This window comes from Dama dama, chromosome 9, assembly GCF_033118175.1.
Source record: "Dama dama isolate Ldn47 chromosome 9, ASM3311817v1, whole genome shotgun sequence".
NCBI lineage: Eukaryota > Metazoa > Chordata > Mammalia > Artiodactyla > Cervidae > Dama > Dama dama.
In genome coordinates, this window is record NC_083689.1 from 7169091 (window position 1) to 7187566 (window position 18476).

The window sequence follows — 18476 nt, forward strand, 5'->3', positions numbered from 1 at the left end:
TGTGAAACTGGGTGGGGCCAGCCAAAGACAAGCCTACAGCTCAGAGGAAGCTGGCTGGGGTTTGCTGAAGGAGAGGGTCTTTGTCAGCTTCCAGAGAGACATTTGTGCCCCTTATTGAAGGTGAGTCAGGGTACCCTAAAACCCCAGGTTCAGACTCCCATCTTCAAAAGGAGCCCAGGAGAGTGCTATTGAAGAGCTCCGGGCTCCAGGGAGAGGATGTGGCAGGACACTCCATTTCTTCCCCAGGCGCCATGGATGCTGTGGAACTTGCCAGAAAGCTGCAGGAGGAGGCCACGTGCTCCATCTGTCTTGACTACTTCACAGACCCCGTGATGACCACCTGTGGTCACAATTTCTGCCGAGAGTGCATCCAGCTGACCTGGGAGAAGGCCAAAGGCCAGAAAAAGAGGAGAAAGCGGAAGGGCTCCTTTCCCTGCCCTGAGTGCCGCGAGCTGTCCCCCCAGAGGAACCTGCGGCCCAACCGTCTGCTGACCAAGGTGGCCGAGATGGTGCGGCAGCACCCCAGCCTGCAGAGCAGGGACCTGTGCAAGGCGCACCAAGAGCTGCTCAAACTCTTCTGTGAGGATGACCAGAGGCCCATCTGCATCATCTGCAGGGAGTCCCAGGAACACCGGCCCCACAGGGTGGTCCCTATCGAGGAGGCCGTGCAAGAGTACAAGGTGGGTCCTGGCTGGGGGCCAGGACAGGCGACAAGGGTGCCCAAGTATGTGCATGTGTCACGGAGGGTATGAAGCAGAGAGCGGCTGCTGGAACAAACAGCCCCATGTGCAGGACCTCACAGCGGGTGTTCCCTTACTCCACAACAAAGCAGGCTGCAGGCCATGCCGTCTCGTGGCACCTCTGTGGTTATGCAGGAGTCCAGACTGACCAAGTCCCGAACCAGGCCCATCCACATTCCCTGGTCCTTGTGCAGCCATCTGGGGGGGCAAACCAGGCCACCCCCTGTTGACAGGCAGGGGGAGGGGAGCCTTTTCCCTCCATCCACCTGAGGCTCTGTGGCTGGGGACCCATGAATTAGATTGAGCAAAGACAAACGGAAGAGAAAGGCAAACCATTTACTAACATATGCCTGCTATGCCAGTCACTTGGGAGAAACTGCAGCAACAGTACAAAAAAAAAAAGTCAGTTAGAACTTGGGCTTATACAGCATCTTAACAAAGAACAGTACATTTGGAGAAAAGCAACAGGACAAAGGTAAAAGTTTCAGGCTCCCAAGGGTGGCAGACTGTGGGAAATCATCTCAGTAACAGAATTCCACAGACTGGGTGGCTTATAAGCAGCAATTTATTGCTCACAGTTGGAGGCTGATGTCAGAGATGAGGACAGTCAGGTGAGAGTCCCTTTCTGGTCCACGCATGGCCAGCGTCTCGCTGTGCTCTCTCTCGGGTCTCTCTTATAATGGCACTAATCCCATTCATGTGGGTCCTACTGTCATGACCTCATCACCTCCCAAAGGCCCCACCTCAGCCATCACATTGGGAGTTAGGGCTTCCATATATGAATTTGGGTGTTGGAGGGACACAAACATTCAGATCATAACAGAAATATATTTATACAGGGAGAAACTAAAGGAAGATGGGGGTTTTTTGTGTAGGTTCATCTTGACACCAACTTTCCATCTTCTTCATGGGCACAAACTATCCCCAGTAAGATGCTTCTGGTCAGATAATGGGAGCCCCTGGAAGGCATCTTTCTGCATCTGTTGATTCTTAATTGCCTCCAGCTCAAAATAATCCTTCTGCCAAAGGGACAGATTTTGGGGTAGCATATTTCCATCCCTTGCACCCCATTAGGATGGTTCAGGGTGGATGCAGCTTCAGAGGGCACTGCCTGGATGTGGGGCATGCAGGGGGCCCACTGACCCCAAATCCCATGGTTTGGGTGCACCACAGTTGAAGCTGGAGGAGGACATGGAGTACCTTCGAGAGGAGATGATGAAGACTGGAGAGCTGCAGGCCAAGGAGGAACAGACCTTGGCCGAGTGGCAGGTAGGTGCCGAGGCCACCACACCCGGCAGCCAGGCAGGGTGGGGAAAGCCCAGCTGGGTCCCCACAGGCCTCCTGACCTGTGAAGCCCCTCGAGGGGGGAAATCACTGTCCTGTGTGGATGAGAACACAGGACCCCAGAAAGGCAATGATTTTCCCAGAATTCCTGCCAAATCAGGACTGACAACGGTGCCCTCAGCACAGGCTGGCCGTTTCAAAGATGCAGGGAGCAAGGGCACACAGGCGCTTGGATGTTGCCATTTGGGGCTTAGAGTAAAATTATGCCCCAGTGACATTCAGGGGGGCCTCTGTGTGATCCCTGACTCCCAGCCCTGCCTGGTTGGCTGGTTTTCTGTGGGTCACTGGGATCCAGGGGAGATGTGCCACTGTTTCCAGAGCAGCCCTTCCAAGCTGGTGTGTGGGGTTGGTGGGTGGGTTCTGAAAGCAGGCACTAGGGGTGGTAGGTCCCTGGCTGGGGCTCACCTCCAGGAGCCCACCCACCCCCACACAGGAGAAGGTGAAGGAGCGGAGGGAGCGCATCATGGTCGAGTTTGAGAAGATGGGCCTCTTCCTGATGGAGGAGAAGCAGCACCTGCTCCAGGCCCTGAAGAAGGAGGAGGAGGAGACAGTGGCAAAGCTGCAGAAGAGCGCTGACTCTCTGAAGCAGCAGAGTCACTCCTTAGAGAGGCTGCTCCTGCAGCTGGAGGACAGCAATGAGCACACTCCGCTCCAGATGCTGCAGGTGAGGCGGCATGCCTGTGTACCTGGCTGGGGGTGGTGGACAGGGGCTTGAGCTCCGGCTCAGGTGCAGTCAGGGTGGGCTGACCTGTGGCAACAGATTCAGGCCAACAGGGAAAGCTCTGTCTCAATCAGCTCAGGCTGCGTAACAAACACCACAGGCCTGGTGGTTTAAACAACACACATTTCTTTCTCACACTTCTGAAGGCTGGAAGTCTGAGCTCAAGTTGTGGGCACAGTTGGTTTCTCCTGAGACCTCTCCTTGGCTTATAAGCCGTATTCTCCCCGGGTCCTCATAGAGTCATTCCTCTGTATAGTCTATGCCCTGATAGCCTCCTCTTATAAAGATATTGTCAGACTGGATTACAGCCCACCCAAACGATCTGATTTTATCTTAATCACATCTTTAAGGCCTTATCTCCAGATACACTCATACTGAGGTACTGCGGGGTTTGAGCTCCACAATAGATGAATCTGGGGAGGGAGCCAGTTCAGCCCACGACAGGCTTCAGTCCTGCTGGGCTGTGTTCATCCCCTTCATAGCCCCGGGATGTGGCTTGAGGGCAGCTGTTGTCCACACAATGATGCAGGGCCTGGGCATATTGGCCCCAGAAAGGCACCGGTGACTTCACAGGCAAGAGCAAGTCACACGATCGCACAGGCCAGCTGTGGACGTGGGGGGAGGGTGCAGCTGGCCTAGCAGGGGTGGGCCTGCACACTGAGGCCCGGAAAGGGGCAGTTTATATTGGCTGAAAAGTAGGTAATTGATTCAAGTGTGCAGAGCGAGGGACTCCACAGCAAAAAAACACATTTCACATTGCGAGTCACTATACACGTACTCACAGGAATGTGTTTATACAACTGAAGCAAGTGCCACATGCAGGGTATCTAGATCTCCCAGTATGCCTGCATCAGTCACTTTTATGCCTGTTATCCCAGCATCCTGTGGGTTTTGTTGCCAATAAGTGTCTGGTGTTGACAACAGATTATACACTCTCTCTACCTTTAGGGGAATACTTTGCCTTTTATCAAAATGTAATCTGTTTGCAACCCACTAAACTGACTCCTGACCCACTCAAGGCCTGAGGCCCACAGAGGCCTTCATGGTGTGTCATGAGCTGGACAGCTTCCCTGTGTCCTCATTCATTGTGATGGGGAAGAGGAGGCCTGGGCAAGTCAGATAAATGATACTGTGCATAGCCAAGACAGGATTCCTCTCTAGAAACTGGAAATGGGGCCATGGCAATACATAAAGCCCTTCTAGCTCTTCTGGCCAAATGTCAACACGGGGTGCTTGGGAACACCACAGACCCTGCCAGTCTCTCTGCTTTCTTCCATGTCTTTTGCAGGATATGAAAGGCCTCCTCAGCAGGTAAGTACCACCTGCGGTGGGGGTGGTGATGGGCGCAGAGAGGACTGGAAGTGTGGCCGGAGGGAACAGTGAGACCTGTATCCACTGGAGGAAGAACAGCCTGAGTGTGCAGTACCCAGAGGCTACCTCCATCATGCTGAAGACCATCTGTAGGGTCCCAGGGCAGATAGAGGTCCTCAAGAGTTTCCAAGGTAAGTGGGGGCCCAGGGGCTCTTGGCAATGCCTCACCCTGCTCTCAGCCACTCAAGGCAAGAGCCACCAATAGGAGAGGGGTTCCCCAAATGGTACCCCAGCCCCATCTCCTTGGCATCGCCAATATCCACAGTTGGGATATAGGATCATGCAGTTAACTCCAGCTTCACAGCTGAACTCAGCCAAAGGGAGGCCTGGGTGGGGGTTAGGATGAACAGTCCCTGCTAGGGCCTTGCCCTCCCCACACTGACCCTGAAATGTTCCCCTCTCCCCTCCACCCCGGGCCTGTCTCCAGAGGATGTGGTGCCCGACCCCTCCACGGCATACCCCTACCTCTTCTTGTATGAGAGCCGCCAGAGGTGCTACCTGAGCACCCCGATGGATGGCGCACCCCGTGGCAAGGACAGGTTCCTCGCCTATCCCTGTGCGGTTGGCCAAGAGACCTTCTCCTCGGGGAGGCACTACTGGGAGGTGGGCATGAACCTCACCGGTGATGCCCTGTGGGCCCTGGGCGTGTGCAGGGACAACGTGAGCCGGAGGAACAGGGTCCCCAAGTCCCCAGAAAATGGGTTCTGGGTGGTGCAGCTATGCAAGGGGAAGAGCTACGCACCTGCCACGTCTCCCCCAACTCCCGTCACACTGACCGAGCCTCCGAGCCACATGGGCATCTTCCTGGATTTTGAAGCTGGAGAGGTGTCCTTCTACAATGTGAACAATGGGTCCCACCTGCATACCTACTCTCAGCCTGCCTTCCCTGGCCCCCTGCAGCCCTTCTTCTGCCTTGGGGCCCCCAAATCAGGCCAGATGGTCATCTCTACAGTGACTCTGTGGGTGAAGGGATAGGGGCGCAGGCTGGTGGAGCCTGGGCAACCCTCCTTTCTCCAGAAGGTGAGGTGGTCCCGCTCAGCAAGGCCCACCTGCCCAGCTTATCGCAAATGAGGCATTTGCAAGCCATCGGCTGTGCAGGCTGGTTTTACAAAGTGGAAATATAACCATGATTAAAGCAGTTAAACATTAAGAGTCAATATTTACAGATGCTTCACACAGAAAACTTTCATAGTGGATCAGTTTCTAAACACACACATGTATATGTACAAGGTCCAGTGTGGTGTAGTTTTCTTAAGCCATGTCCCCTACTCTCCACTTAGAGATGTTGCCATTCACTGGTGGCTCACTGGTTCAGGTTTTTATATGTAGAGCCAAGGCCTCAAGTGTCTACCTTCCTTGTCTTCAGCAAATTCCATATCTAGGTCCTTCACAGGGGGGAGATGAAAAAGTGAAGGGACTTTTCAAGCTGAATTCCAACAAGCCTCAGAGCTGCCCACCTTTGCTGTAGGGGCAAAATTCAGAGTAGGATCAGACAGGACAGGATCCCTTTCCTTAACTCCCTCTCCACCGCCCACCCTACCCCTGACCCCCATGACTGCAGACGCATTAACAACCGGGGAACCCCAGAACCCCAGAATTCTGGCCAATATACTCTGACCCCGAACAAGGCCAATAGTCCCACTGGACCGAGCCCCGACACCTTAAGTTCTGATCGTTCCCAGCCCGGGGACTTGCGAGGACCCAGGAGCGCACCGGGAACGACTTGGGGCTCCCCAGCACAACCTCGGCTTCCCCTTGTCCTCGCCGCCTCTGCACATTGCGGGGCAGCCCCGGCCCCTAAACCTCACGTTCCCCGAGGTCCAAGGAAGACAGCAGGTACCGCAGAGCCGCAGCCACCCACAGACAGCCACGAACTCGCGCGCAGGTGGCGGCGGCGACGCAAGGTCAGTGGGTGAGCAGCCTCCAGTTGGGTGGCGCTGGAGGCCGCGTGACAGACCACGGCCAATCCGGAGCTACAGTGGGTGGTTCCAGAAGGGAAAAAAGCTGCTTCCTGCTTCCGCTGCTGCTGAGAGCTTCCCTTCCTGCCTGCAAACGGGGTCCCTAACCCCTATCTTCCTGGAGCCGCCGCAGTCCCGGAGCCGTACGCTCCGCATCCTCGGAATCCAGAGGCCTCGGACCCCGGAGACCCTGCGCCCCGAAGCTCCCCGAATCCCCTGGTGCCCTGCTCCGCGCGCGTGTCCCCGCCCCCTGCCCAGAGTCCCGGCAGCGGCCGCCCGACCCGGCGGATAACGCGGCCCTCGTCCATTTCCACTGGGGCCATGGCCGCACCCGACCTGTCGACCAACCTCCAAGAGGAGGCCACCTGCGCCATCTGCCTCGACTACTTCACGGATCCAGTGATGACCGACTGCGGCCACAACTTCTGCCGCGAGTGCATCCGGCGCTGCTGGGGTCAGCCCGAGGGCCCGTACGCCTGCCCCGAGTGCCGCGAGCTGTTCCCGCAGAGGAACCTGCGACCCAACCGCCCGCTCGCCAAGATGGCCGAGATGGCGCGGCGCCTGCACCCACCGTCGCCTGTTCCGCAGGGAGTGTGCGCAGCGCACCGCGAGCCGCTGGCCGCCTTCTGCGGCGACGAGCTGCGCCTTCTGTGCGCGGCCTGCGAGCGTTCAGGGGAGCACTGGGCGCACCGCGTGCGCCCGCTGCAGGACGCGGCCGAAGACCTTAAGGTGTGGGCAGGTCCCGGGCAGAGCACGGCTTGGCAGGGGATCGCCGCGGCGCGGGTGGGGGGCCCGAGCCTGGAGGGGGCGCATCTTGCCCGATGTCGCGGGCTCAGGTTCCAGCCTGCCCCGGGTCTCGGGGGGTGTGTAAGGGGGTGCAGCCTGTTCCAAACCGGCATCCTAGGGGGTTGGGGCACCGCCCACCAGTGAGGCGCTGGCCTAGGAACCTGGGCGTGGGGGAGAGGGCGGGGAGGGGACGAGCTTTCTGAAGTCTAGATCCCAAAGAGGCGGTGGGAGGGCTGTCCGGGGAGGGGACTGGGCAGTTTTGACTGACCGACCATTGGCAGAGGCGGAGCCGAGAGTAGGAGAAAGTGGGAAGGGGACCTGAGAGGTGGCTGGTCCCCGATGGACGTGTATGAGTTCCCAGAGGTCTGTGGGCAGAGTAGGGTTGTGGGGCCCACGCCAGTGCTGAAGTTCTGATTAGGCCAGATGGGAAGGCAGCCAGGGAGCTGCTATAGAGCCCCAGGCTGGGATCAACGTAGGATGGAGCCGTTGCTCTGGGAGCCAGAGCCCACCAGCGTTTCCCATTTGGATACTCTGCCAGCAGACAAGGCAGAGATGCCCTGTTTCTCTGTTATGGAAATGTATTTCTTAAAATCCAAACTAACACAGCACTCTCCGCTGAGAGCCTCAGGACACACATCTACCTGGCCAACTGCCTGCTCCCTCCCTGGTCTGTGGGCGGGTTTGCTTCTGAAACCCAAAGCATAAAGTCTGTGGGTGATCTCTTTCGAACTTTCTGACTGTGATTTTCATTTCTCTTTATGGCCAGTACTGTCTGCTGCTGAGGTGCCTCAAGTACACAGTTTAGTCAGCGTTAGGATTGCTATTCTATCATTATCATAGAATAAGCCTCTGGGACAACAGAATAAACCTATACCCATCCCACGTCACTGGACTTGTTCTAACACGTTCTTGTGGTTTTTTCCCTCACTTTGAGGTGTAATATGCATACTTGAACACCCACTCCTTATGTCAGTCTGGCAGATTTGTGCTCCTGTCGCTGAGGCTCCTGGTCAGGGTGTGGATAGTGACCGGAAGAGCAGAGAATGACCAGTAGCTCTCTAGAGGCATCTTCCAACTGACCTGATAAAGTCTCCCATGGTAGCACTTAACCCTCCCGTCCCAGGGGAGGAAAAGCCTTTTCCTCTAGCATATGACGTTCTGTAACTCAGGCTTGCAAATTAGAGTGACAGAAGAGATCAACAGGTGAGAAGGTAGACTCACCTCCGTGTCAGCAGCTTGCCTCTGGGTGATGAGTGCCCCCCGCTTCCTGGTAAAGGGGAGGCACGTTTCTCTTGGAAAATGCTGAAAGGAGGAGAGCAGAGAGCTCTGCTGTTTCTGTCATCTCAGCTCTCAGTAATGTAGGTACCATAGCGTCATGACCCAGTCCCCTTCACTGTCTGGTGCTTGCTTTTAGTGCTGGGGAGGATGCCCATCAGAGGGCCCTGGCTGCTATCTGTACAGCCCGGAAGCGCTGACTCTACAAAACGCAGCCTCTCGGGGCCCTGGTGTGTCTAGAACATGGACAGAACAGTGGAAACCCCACGAGCGCCGCTGTGGTCACTCTTGTGATAGTCCTTTAGGCCTTCTGGCTTTACCAGATGCTGAATGTGTCATAAACAGGGTTGAAGGCAATGTCAGGCATAGGCCTGAAATCAGGACCAAGGAACCAGATACAAATGTAAGCCCGTCCGTCCTGCCATGTGTTCTAGTTAGCTGAAATCCAGCAAGCCCAGCCCAGGCAGAGAGAAGTGACGGGGTTTGGAAGAAAGAAGGTGGTGATGCAGTGTAAACTGGCTTGTGGGAAAGTTGCCCTGAGATGAGGGAGGCACGGGAACCACAGAAGAAAGGAAATTCAGCCAAGGGGCAGTAGCAGGAGAGCCATGCTTGTGAGGACAGTGGTAGAAGGGCCACACCAGTCAGAGGGCATCTCCTGGCAGATTTGAGCTTGGGACTTACTATGTCCCAGACCCATTTTTCCGCTACTGGTCCCTGCCAACTGAGTTCAGGCTTAGCAGGAGTTGAGCAGGTGGGAGCATGTGTAAGAGCCAGCATGGAGGCCTGGCCTGGCTCGGGTCACTCTGGCCTCACCTCCCTGCAGAGCAAGCTGGAGAAATCGCTGGAGCACCTGCGGAAGCAGATGGAGGATGCGCTACTGTTCCAGGCCCAAGCGGAGGAGACCTGCTCCCTGTGGCAGGCAGGTGGCCAGGCGCCCAGTGTGGGCAGGGATGGGGGGCATGAGGGACCCCACCCCAGGACCCTGCTCTCACATTCAGCCTCATGCCACTCCTGAGGCAGCACTCTTGCTCCAGACCCCGTGTATGCCCCGTGTAAACTAGTGGGTTTGGCACTCAGGAGTGGGTGTCGGGGAGGGCCAGGCATGGGGGGTCTCAGGTGGAGGCTTGGGGAGGGATGGGTGTGGGGGTGATCCCAGATCGTGGCTTTGAGGGTTGGGGAAACGGAAATTGGGAATGCATTGGGTGGTAAAGTTGAGATTTGGGGGGATACTCAGTCCCCCTGGGTTTGTTGGGTGCCCCTGGTGGTGCAGTGCTTTGGGGTCAGGAAGGAGTGGGTGTGGGGGACCCCAGATGGATTAATGAGGCTCCAGGTCCCAGGCCCTCAGCCATCCTCCCCGGCCCCCACAGAAGATGGTGGAGACCCAGCGGCAGAACGTCCTGACAGAGTTTGAGAGGCTGCGCCGTCTGCTTGTGGAGGAGGAGCAGCTGCTGCTGCAGAGGCTGGAAGAGGAGGAGCTGGAGGTGCTCCCCCCCTTGAGGGAGAGCGCGGCCCGCCTCGGACAGCAGAGCGCCCAGCTGGCTGAGCTGATCACCGAGCTGGAGGGCCGCTGCCAGCTGCCTGCACTGGGGCTGCTGCAGGTGAGCTGGCACCTTCTGGGCGTGGGCCTGTGGGGGTCTCAGGGGAAGGCCAGGCGTGGGAATGGAGAGAAAAGCGGGGAAAGCATTGTGCAGAGAAAGCCGACTACCTTGATGGACCTCCCAGGTCAATAGCTAGTCACCTTCCTGTGAAACATGGAGAGTAGACCCCAGTGCTGAGCTGCGTGAACTATTAGTGCCTGTCCTGGGAGCCCTCCTGGAGACTGGCCAGGCCACAGGGTAGCATTCCAGAATCTAGAGCCACTGGGTCACCACCCAGCTCTCTGAAGGTTTGGGCCCACTGGGCTGAGAGGAAAAGCCTGCAGGTCTCCCACAGTGATTCCTGCATGGGCCCAGTGCTGCCCCTGAGAATCTGCTGGACTCGTGGCCCCAGCAGTTTGTGCCCTCAGGTGGGAGTGAGGACACTGCATGTGCAGTCCAGGGGGCTTCCTGCAGGAGGTGACCCTCCTTGGAGCTTCAGAGCTGAGTGAACCTTTAAGGACCAGCTTCAGGCTGCCATCCTATGGCTAAAACATTCCTTTGGCCTTTGCTGAGCCAACAGTGATTTTTCAGCCTGGGAAGCAGGAAGAATCTGGGCAAGTGTGTGGTAGGGGTTGAAGGAAGTCAGCAGAGGTCAGTAAAATGGGGGCTAGGCAGGCAGCTAGGGGATGATAGGGAGCAGCCCTCAAAGGTGAGTGAATGGTACTGGAAAAGCTGCGGGAAGCAGAGGTTCTAGAGGGAGGACAGATTGGTCCAGAAAGATGAGAACCGCAGATTTATATGAAATGCAATGTGGGGTGTCAGTTGAGATCTCTCAGTGAGGGATTGACCTCAGCTGGCCTGGCTGCATTTCCTGCCCTTCACTCCCTGCTGCCTTTTCCTTACTGCCCCATCTGCCCTCCACTGCTCACTACTACTCCCCTACCTTCCCAAGTGCTCATATCTCCTGTCCTTGGCCATCCTCTCAGTTCCCTGTTCACCTGGCTGACTGCAGAAAAGATGCCCCCCATTCTCCACCCCACCCCAACCTTTGCCTGTGCTGGGGGAAGAGCAGCCCTGGGTAGCACTGTGTTTACTGAGGCCTGTGGGGGAGGTCAGGTGGGCCGACCCTTGGCCCACAGTGTTGGTCAGGAGACCTGCTGCAGGGAGTGCCTTGGATCTGGGGGGACACAATCATTTTATGACCCTTGAGTAAACTGTTCTTATGTATCATCACCAGAGAGAGGAGCATCCAGGCAGAGAGGCCTTACCAGGAAGGCCAGCTGTGAGTGGGGACCTGAGGCATGACAGCTGGTGCAGGCCAGGTGGGAGCGCCTGTATGACAGGGGGCAGAGACCACAGACACCAGACCACCAGCTGCCTCGGGCCTGGGGGACAGGAAGTGCTCGGCTGATAGAGGCATGGCTCCGGGCTAAGGTGGAGACAGCCTTCAACCTCTGGAGGGGTGCCTAGGGCTCTGTGGGTAAGTGGGCTGGCAGCCAGACCCGCTGTGCCCTCCAGGCATGTGAAGGGGCTGCAGCCGGGTCTGCAGGGCTGGGCGCGCCCAGAGCTTCTCTCCGGTGACCTCATGCCTGACTCAGGACAGCTCCAGGGCGGTTTCCCACCACATAAGTGTGTGTGTGTGTCCATGCCCATTCAGGAGGTTTGGGGGCACTCTGGTGTAGGGCAGGCCCAAGACCAGGAGTCGTGCTGATGCTGTGTGTCTCTCCCACAGGATATCAGGGACACCCTGCGCAGGTAGGAGCTTCGGCCTCTCCCCAGGGAAGGGGGGCAGGGTTCAGGTGGGCCCTCCGCAGGGGTGACATCTGCACTGCTCCTCCAGAGTCCAGGACGTGAAGCTGCAGCCTCCTGAGCTGGTACCTATGGAGATGAGGACTGTGTGCAGGGTCCCTGGGCTGGTGGAGGCCTTGCGGAGGTTCCGAGGTGAGTGCCGTGCACAGGCCGGGGGGTCCCGCCTGCTGTCTCCAGACCAGAGACGGTGCCAGTCCTGAGCTGCTGCTGCTGCTGGTCAGAGGTAGAGCAGCAGCAAGCTCCCAGTCCCTGGGTGAGAAACTAGGAGCAGTCGAGGTCCTTGGGCAGATAAGATAGCAGGTCAAGTCCAGACTTTTCACTGATGCATTTAGGAAGAGCAGAAATACCAGAGCACCTGTGTGGACCCCAGGCTTGGGGAGCCTGCTGCCCTGGAATACACACACTTCCCTCTGGGGACAGAAAGCACTCAGGATTTCCTTCTGTCCTCTAAAGGAGGGTGAATCACAAGAAAGCATGAACTACTTTCTAGAATGTTCCAAGATACAACTCTAAGTGGTTGGGTAATCTTTTTGAGCGGGAAGGGGTGTGGTCAGTCACAAGCTGTGACTGCAAGGGTGTAGGGATCTGAAGCAGACAGCTGGGAGGGTTGACCGGTGCTCTGTCTGCAGGGGACATGACCTTGGATCCTGACACGGCCAACCCTGAGCTGGTGCTGTCCGAGGACAGGAGGAGCGTGCGGCGCGGGGAGCTGCGGCAGGCCCTGCCCGACAGCCCCGAGCGGTTCGACCCTGGGCCTTGCGTGCTGGGCCGGGAGCCCCTGAGCTCGGGCCGCCACTACTGGGAGGTGGAGGTGGGGGAGCGGGCCAGCTGGGCCCTGGGTGTCTGCAGAGAGAACGCCAACCGCAAGGAGAAGGGCGAGCTGTTTGCTGGCAATGGCTTCTGGATCCTGGTGTTCCTGGGAAGCTACTACAACTCCTCCGAGCGAGCTTTTGCCCCTCTCCGAGACCCACCCCGGCGCGTGGGCATCTTTCTGGACTACGAGGCTGGACACCTGTCCTTCTACAGTGCCAGTGATGGGTCCCTCTTGTATACCTTTCCTGAGACGCCCTTCTCAGGGACCCTGCGGGCCCTCTTCTCTCCTCTGTCCAGCAGCCCGACCCCTATGACCATCTGCAGGCTGAAAGGCGGGCCCGGGGACGGACTGGCTCCCCAGTGAGCAGCCCTCTCGCAGCCCCTTGTCCTGCCTTCTGAGTCTGCGAGGTGCTTGGAAAACCCAAGGGGAGGCTGCTTGTCCTCTGAGCTATGGAAAGCACCCATAGTGCCACTCGGATCGAGGAGCAAACTGAACTCTGTCACTGCCGCTCCCAGGGAGCCATGGATGAGTGTGTGCAGGCTGGGCTTTCCTTGCCCTGGGATCCCGCAAGGTCATCAGGTGCCGAGACCCCATTCACCAGTGCATCACACCCACAGTCCTTTGCGGAGCCCGGAGCCTAGGGCCCTGGTAGCTCTGGTTCCAGGGGCCTCAGCAGCCCACCCTGCCCAGCCTCAGTCTTGGGTAAGAGATGAGAGCCTGTAGAATTTACTCAGGCTGCAGTGTGAGCCCCCCAGGCCCTGGGGCCACCCCTTGAGAAAGCTACTATCTTGTGAGACTGCTGGCCATGAGGTGGTTCAAAGCCCACCAACCTGACTTGGGGTCTGGTCCAAACTGTTGGGGAAGTCTGTGGTTGTCTCTGATTGGGGGTGCAGCAGAGTCCTCAGGTGAGAGGTGATGTGGAAAGTGAGTCACCGAATAAAGGGGTTGATTAAGACACACAGACATCCTCAAATCGCCCTGAGCGTGGCCCACTCAGGGCTTCTGGAAAAAGGTCCTTCCCTGGTCCCAGGCGCAGAGGTTCAGTTCTGGGAGTTCTGAGTGCATGGAAGTGAGTGTGAAGCTCCGAAGGGACACAGCTTCAGTTTCCACCCGAATGGCACTGAGAAGAGCAGGCTGGCCTTGCCCTCTCAGGCGTGTCTCCAGTGACCCGTGGGGCTATCCCTGAACTCAACCCAGAGTGTCACTCCTGCCTGGGGCACACCAGGCCACAGAGAGCCCTGGCTTACAGAATCCAGGGTTCGTTTTTGCTTTGACACTTCTTCACCCTTCTCAAGAAGGTGTGATGCAGTGTCTCTGCACCCCTAGATTTTGATTAATTGTAAGGGCCATTCTCATAGTAAATAAACTTAACAGTTGTCCTTAAGGTTGGAGAGTGGGGAAATCCTCCAGAGGGCCCACCCTCGGGGAGGGGATGCAGAAGCAGGATGCTCACTGGCCAAGTCAGGGATGTAGCCGCTGTCCACACAAGCACAGCAACTCTCAGATACCATCTCCATGTCCTTTGACTCAGCACGTGTGTTTATTTCCTGCGGATACCGTGGGGATTTTTTCCTTTTTACAGATAACCTGATAAACATTTCCTATGTTCCGCTGTGTTCAATGGACAGTACTTTTTCATTTACTTATTTACTTACTCATTCTCCCATTCTTGGGCTTTTTTGTTGTTGTGACTATATATATCACTTTTGAGTATCTTTAACAGCAGTTCCTTCCAATTACATATAACAGGGGGAAGTATTTTCCCAGTTGAGTCACCGGCCTGGCCTTTTTTTTTTTTTTCCACTAGAAAATTATTCCCATATGATTTCCCAGTAATCATAAGTAACTGGGCCCACTGCTTCATTTCCTCCTGGAAATCTGAGCATACTATTTGGTTCCTGCCTGGAGAAAGATTCGGATTTTAAGGTTTGGGGCTTCAGCAATGGCTTTTGGAAACCTAGTCTGTGGAAGTCTTGTGGGTTTAATGAATGAGCATAGAACTGCTGCTAGGACACCAAGATACTTCTGGCTTCAGCTTTTGAACAAAGCTGAACACAAGTTGGGGGGAGGAAAAATCATTTCCCCCCAACCCTTCTGAGTTCTTGGTTGAGACCTTTAAATAAAAAATAACAGAAAAACAGAAGTTTATTGACATGAATGCCTCAGGTATGCATAGAAGAAGCCCCAGGAAAATGAGTGACTTAGAACAGCAGCTTAGATCTCTGGCTTAGATACTGTCTTCAACAAAGAACAATGTTTATGGAGAAATGACAAGACAGGGAAAGCAGCCTTAGGCTTCCAAGGGTGGCAAAACATGCAGGTAAACTGATGGTAGCTAAGGCTAGTTAGTATGGTTTGTTATATGTAGATCCCCATCCCCTCAATCTCTAAACTGATAGGATCTAGAGTCTCCACATCTTTCTTGTGGAGGGGGGCACAGAGATAACCTCTGAAAATGTACGTCCTGCTTTTAGACAGAAGGGGAAAGGCAGGGACCTTATATTTGCTTCTTAAACACCTCCAGCTCACAATAATTGTTACCAAACCAAACTTGGGTTGGCTTGCCAAGGAGCAGTAAAGCCAGCCCACTAGTCCCGGGCAGTGCGTGCAGGGAAAATGCAGTATTTACCATAAAGGCACCAACAGCAGGAGGGCAGGGCGCTGTAAAACCCCAGATCCCCTGAAGGGTTTCAGCGAGGCAGTCTTATAGGCCAGGTGAGGGAGTGGGGAGCTCAAGGTATGCCATCAGCTCGTGCACACGGTTCTCTGGTTGATGGTGAGAGAGCAGAGTGGCTGATATTAACCAACCTTAGGCTCCAGTAGGTCTCGGGGTCCAGATCAGCAAGTAGTTTCTTCCATTTGATGGTTTTAGCATCTGTAAAAACAATTCAGGGATTGTGCATCAGATACTGTTATTTGTGTACTCCAGAGAGGAACGGCAGCAGAGGACATGGGGGAAGAGGGGAAGGTCTGTCCCGAGAAAGCCCCATAGGGTCTGCTTGATTACATAATCTATGGCAAATGAGAGGTTTTGGGGTGACATTCTGCTACCCTCCACCAGTTGAGGGGAAAAAAAATGAGCTTCACTGACACCTATTGGCAAACAGACTGGTCTTCAGCTTTACAAATATCCCCGCATCCCAGGGGTGCCACCCAGTGTTCTAGGCTCAGAGAGACCACAAAGAACATGCAGGCTCGTGGACATGACCTGAAATCTTGTGAGTGAGGGGTGACACCAACGGCTCCTACAGTGGGTGAGCCCCTGTGCTAGCAGTAGATGTCTACATTGCCACTAGTCAGTGGTAGCACTTGGTGATTCCCACGTGAGCAATAAATGGTTTACACCAGCAGTTGATCTCCTACACTAGGAGTAGCTGAAGTAAGGCTCTCAGTTGGTGAGCTCTTACTTGGGTAGTCAGTGAGCATTCTGGAGGAAGTAAGGCTGGATGAGTGTGGAGTAAGCCAGGGCACGTGGCATGTGTCAGCCGTTCCTGGGGCTTCAAAACAACCATAAGGATTGCCTTGTCAGCTGCTAAGTCGTGTCCAACTCTTGTGATCCAGTGAACTGTAGCCTGCCAGGCTCCTCTGTCCGAATTTCCCAGGTGAGAATATTGTAGAGGGTTACCACTTACTTCTCCAGGGGATCTTCCTGACCCAGGGATCAAACCTGTGTCTCCTGCATTGGCAGGTAGATTCTTTACCAATGAGCCACCAAGGAATCCCAAATATTGCCCTACCGAGTTTTAAAATGCCCAGCACCCCTCCTCCCACATGACTCAGCAGAACAATGGGGAAACAGGAAAAAAGTGAAGATAAGCATTTTAGGTTGAAAGTAAAAGTGTTATTTGTCAGTTGTGTCTGACTCTTTACGACCTCATAAACTGTAGCTCACCAGGCTCCTCTGTCCATGGAATTCTGCAGGCAAGAATACTGGAATGAGTTGCCATTTCCTTCTCCAGGAGGTCTTCCCCCACCCAGGGATCAAACCCAGGTCAGGTCAGTGCTGAAAAGCAAATATTCAGGATGGCATGATGGAGAACCTTAAATTTGGAGAGAGAAGCTACTAAATAGTAAAGGCATTAGTAAGTAGTCATGTATGGATGTGAGAGTTGGACCATAAAGAAAGCTGAGTGCTGAAAAATTGATGCTTTTGAACTGTGGTGTTGGAGAAGACTTGAGAGTCCCTTGGACTGCAAGGAGATCCAACCAGTCCATCCTAAAGGATCAGTCCTGAATATTCATTGGAAGGACTGATGCTGAAGCTGAAACTCCAATACTTTGGCCACCTGATGTGAAGAACTGCCTTAGTGGAAAAGACCCTGATGCTGGGAAAGATTGAAGGCAGGAGAAGGGGATGACAGAGGATGAGATGGTTGGATGGCCATCACCGACTTGATGGACTTGAGTTTGAGCAAGCTCTGGGAGTTGGTGATGGACAGGGAAGCCTGGGGTGCTGCAGTCCATGGGGTCGCAAAGAGTCAGACACGACTGAGCAACTGAACAACAACCATAGTTGCTTTACACTGCCGTTACCAGTTTCTGTTGTACTGCAAAGGAAATCAGCCATACGTATACGTATGTTCCCTCTTGGATTCCCATCCCACTTAGGTCACCTCAGCACTGAGTAGAGCTCCCTGTGCTATACAGTCAGTTCTCATTAGTTACCTGTTTTATACGTAATACTGTAAATATGTCAATCCCAATGTCCCAGTTCATCCTACTCCACCTTTTCTCCTTGGTATCCATAGGTTTGATCTCTACATCCGTGTCTCTCTCTCTGCTTTTCAGATAAGCTCATTGATACCATTTTCTGAGATTCCACATATATGCATTAATAGACAGTATTTGTTTTTCTCTTTCTGCCTTGCTTCACTCTGTATGACAGACTCTAAGTCCATTGACATCCCTGAAAATGACAGTTTCTTTCCCTTTTATGGCTGAAATATGGTCAAAGGAATATTTAAGACAAAAACAGCCCCCCTCAGTCTATATGGGTGGTCAGTCTCTGTAGGTCCCTTTTACTTTGTCCCCTATACATCCCATGGGCATATGTAATGTGTCCACAAAGCCGGATTAAAAGACAAAGGGTCCTTTTTCACTTGTTTCCTCCACATTTATTCGAGCCTCACAGCAAGTCTTTGTGGTACCATCCCATTTCAGGCCTGAGACAACGGGGTAAGAGAGCTAGGTCTTAAAACAGCTGGGATTTTAAATAACTACTAAGGCCTAATTGTTACACCCTCAGCTTCACTCATAAATGTGTATGCATGCATGCTAAGTTGCTTCAGCTGTGTCTTACTCTGCGTGACCCTCTGGACTGTCGGCCGCCAGGCTCCTCTATCCATGGGATTCTCCAGGCAAAAATACTGCAGTGGGTTGCTATTCCCTTCATCTGGGGATCTTCCCAACCCAGGGAACGAATTGGACTTCCTTACATCTCCTGCATTGGCAGGTGGGTTTTTACCACTAGTTCTACCTGGGAAGTCCCTCCTAAAAGTGCAATTCAGTGATTTTCATTAACTTGCCGTGGAGCAGTGCACATTGTGTCACTCTTGGCTCATGATGGAATGGTTCCTGGAATGGATCCTGGTCCGCGACCTGCAGGGTGAGGCCTCCCACCCCGCACCTATGTCTTTGGCCGCCTACAGAAGCTGTGCCCCCAGTATACGCACGTCCTGAGGACTACTGCCCAGCAGGCGGTTCCGAGAGCACCGCAGGTAGTATCCACACCACCTGCACCCAGGCGCCTGGAGCTGCGACGGTCTAGGACTGACCAGTCCTATTTGCGCAGCGTGCTACTGCTGGATTCCTGACGCGGGGTACCTCTCGCACACATCCGGAATCCCGGGAGTCCCCATGCACCACTTGCCCACTCCGTGCGCCTTCCTGTTCGAGACCCCCAGCCCCCGTTCCTTTCGCGCCTAGCACTCCTCCGCATCTACCCCATGCCCCGCCACGCTCCCCCTTTCGTGCCCCACACATCCTTCCAGTGCCCTGAGACCTCCGCCTCTCCTAGCCCCGCCCCCACCGCAGTCCCGCGTGCCACACCCCCAGGCCCCCACATCTCCCACCTCCCAGTGT

The 18476-nt window shown here is 55.0% G+C and overlaps 2 protein-coding genes across 3 annotated transcripts; both read left to right on the forward strand.

The window, feature by feature from the left end:
* Positions 1–251: 251 nt before the first annotated feature.
* On the forward strand, positions 252–5151 carry TRIM17 (tripartite motif containing 17). Its single transcript, XM_061149677.1, has 6 exons — positions 252–680; positions 1914–2009; positions 2518–2748; positions 4094–4116; positions 4207–4307; positions 4604–5151. Exons 1-6 carry the CDS (start codon positions 252–254, stop codon positions 5149–5151), a joined length of 1428 nt encoding a protein of 475 aa, XP_061005660.1.
* Positions 5152–6174: 1023 nt separating this feature from the next.
* Positions 6175–14538, forward strand: TRIM11 (tripartite motif containing 11). 2 transcript variants are annotated; one of them, XM_061149679.1, is made up of 6 exons: positions 6175–6863; positions 9019–9114; positions 9566–9793; positions 11505–11527; positions 11613–11713; positions 12211–14538. In XM_061149679.1, exons 1-6 carry the CDS (start codon positions 6456–6458, stop codon positions 12756–12758), a joined length of 1404 nt encoding a protein of 467 aa, XP_061005662.1. In that variant the 5' UTR covers positions 6175–6455; the 3' UTR covers positions 12759–14538. The 2 variants fall into 2 exon arrangements, with proteins under 2 accessions (XP_061005662.1, XP_061005661.1); XM_061149678.1 differs by having other exon boundaries at positions 6176–6863; positions 9563–9793.
* The last annotated feature ends 3938 nt before the right edge of the window (positions 14539–18476 follow it).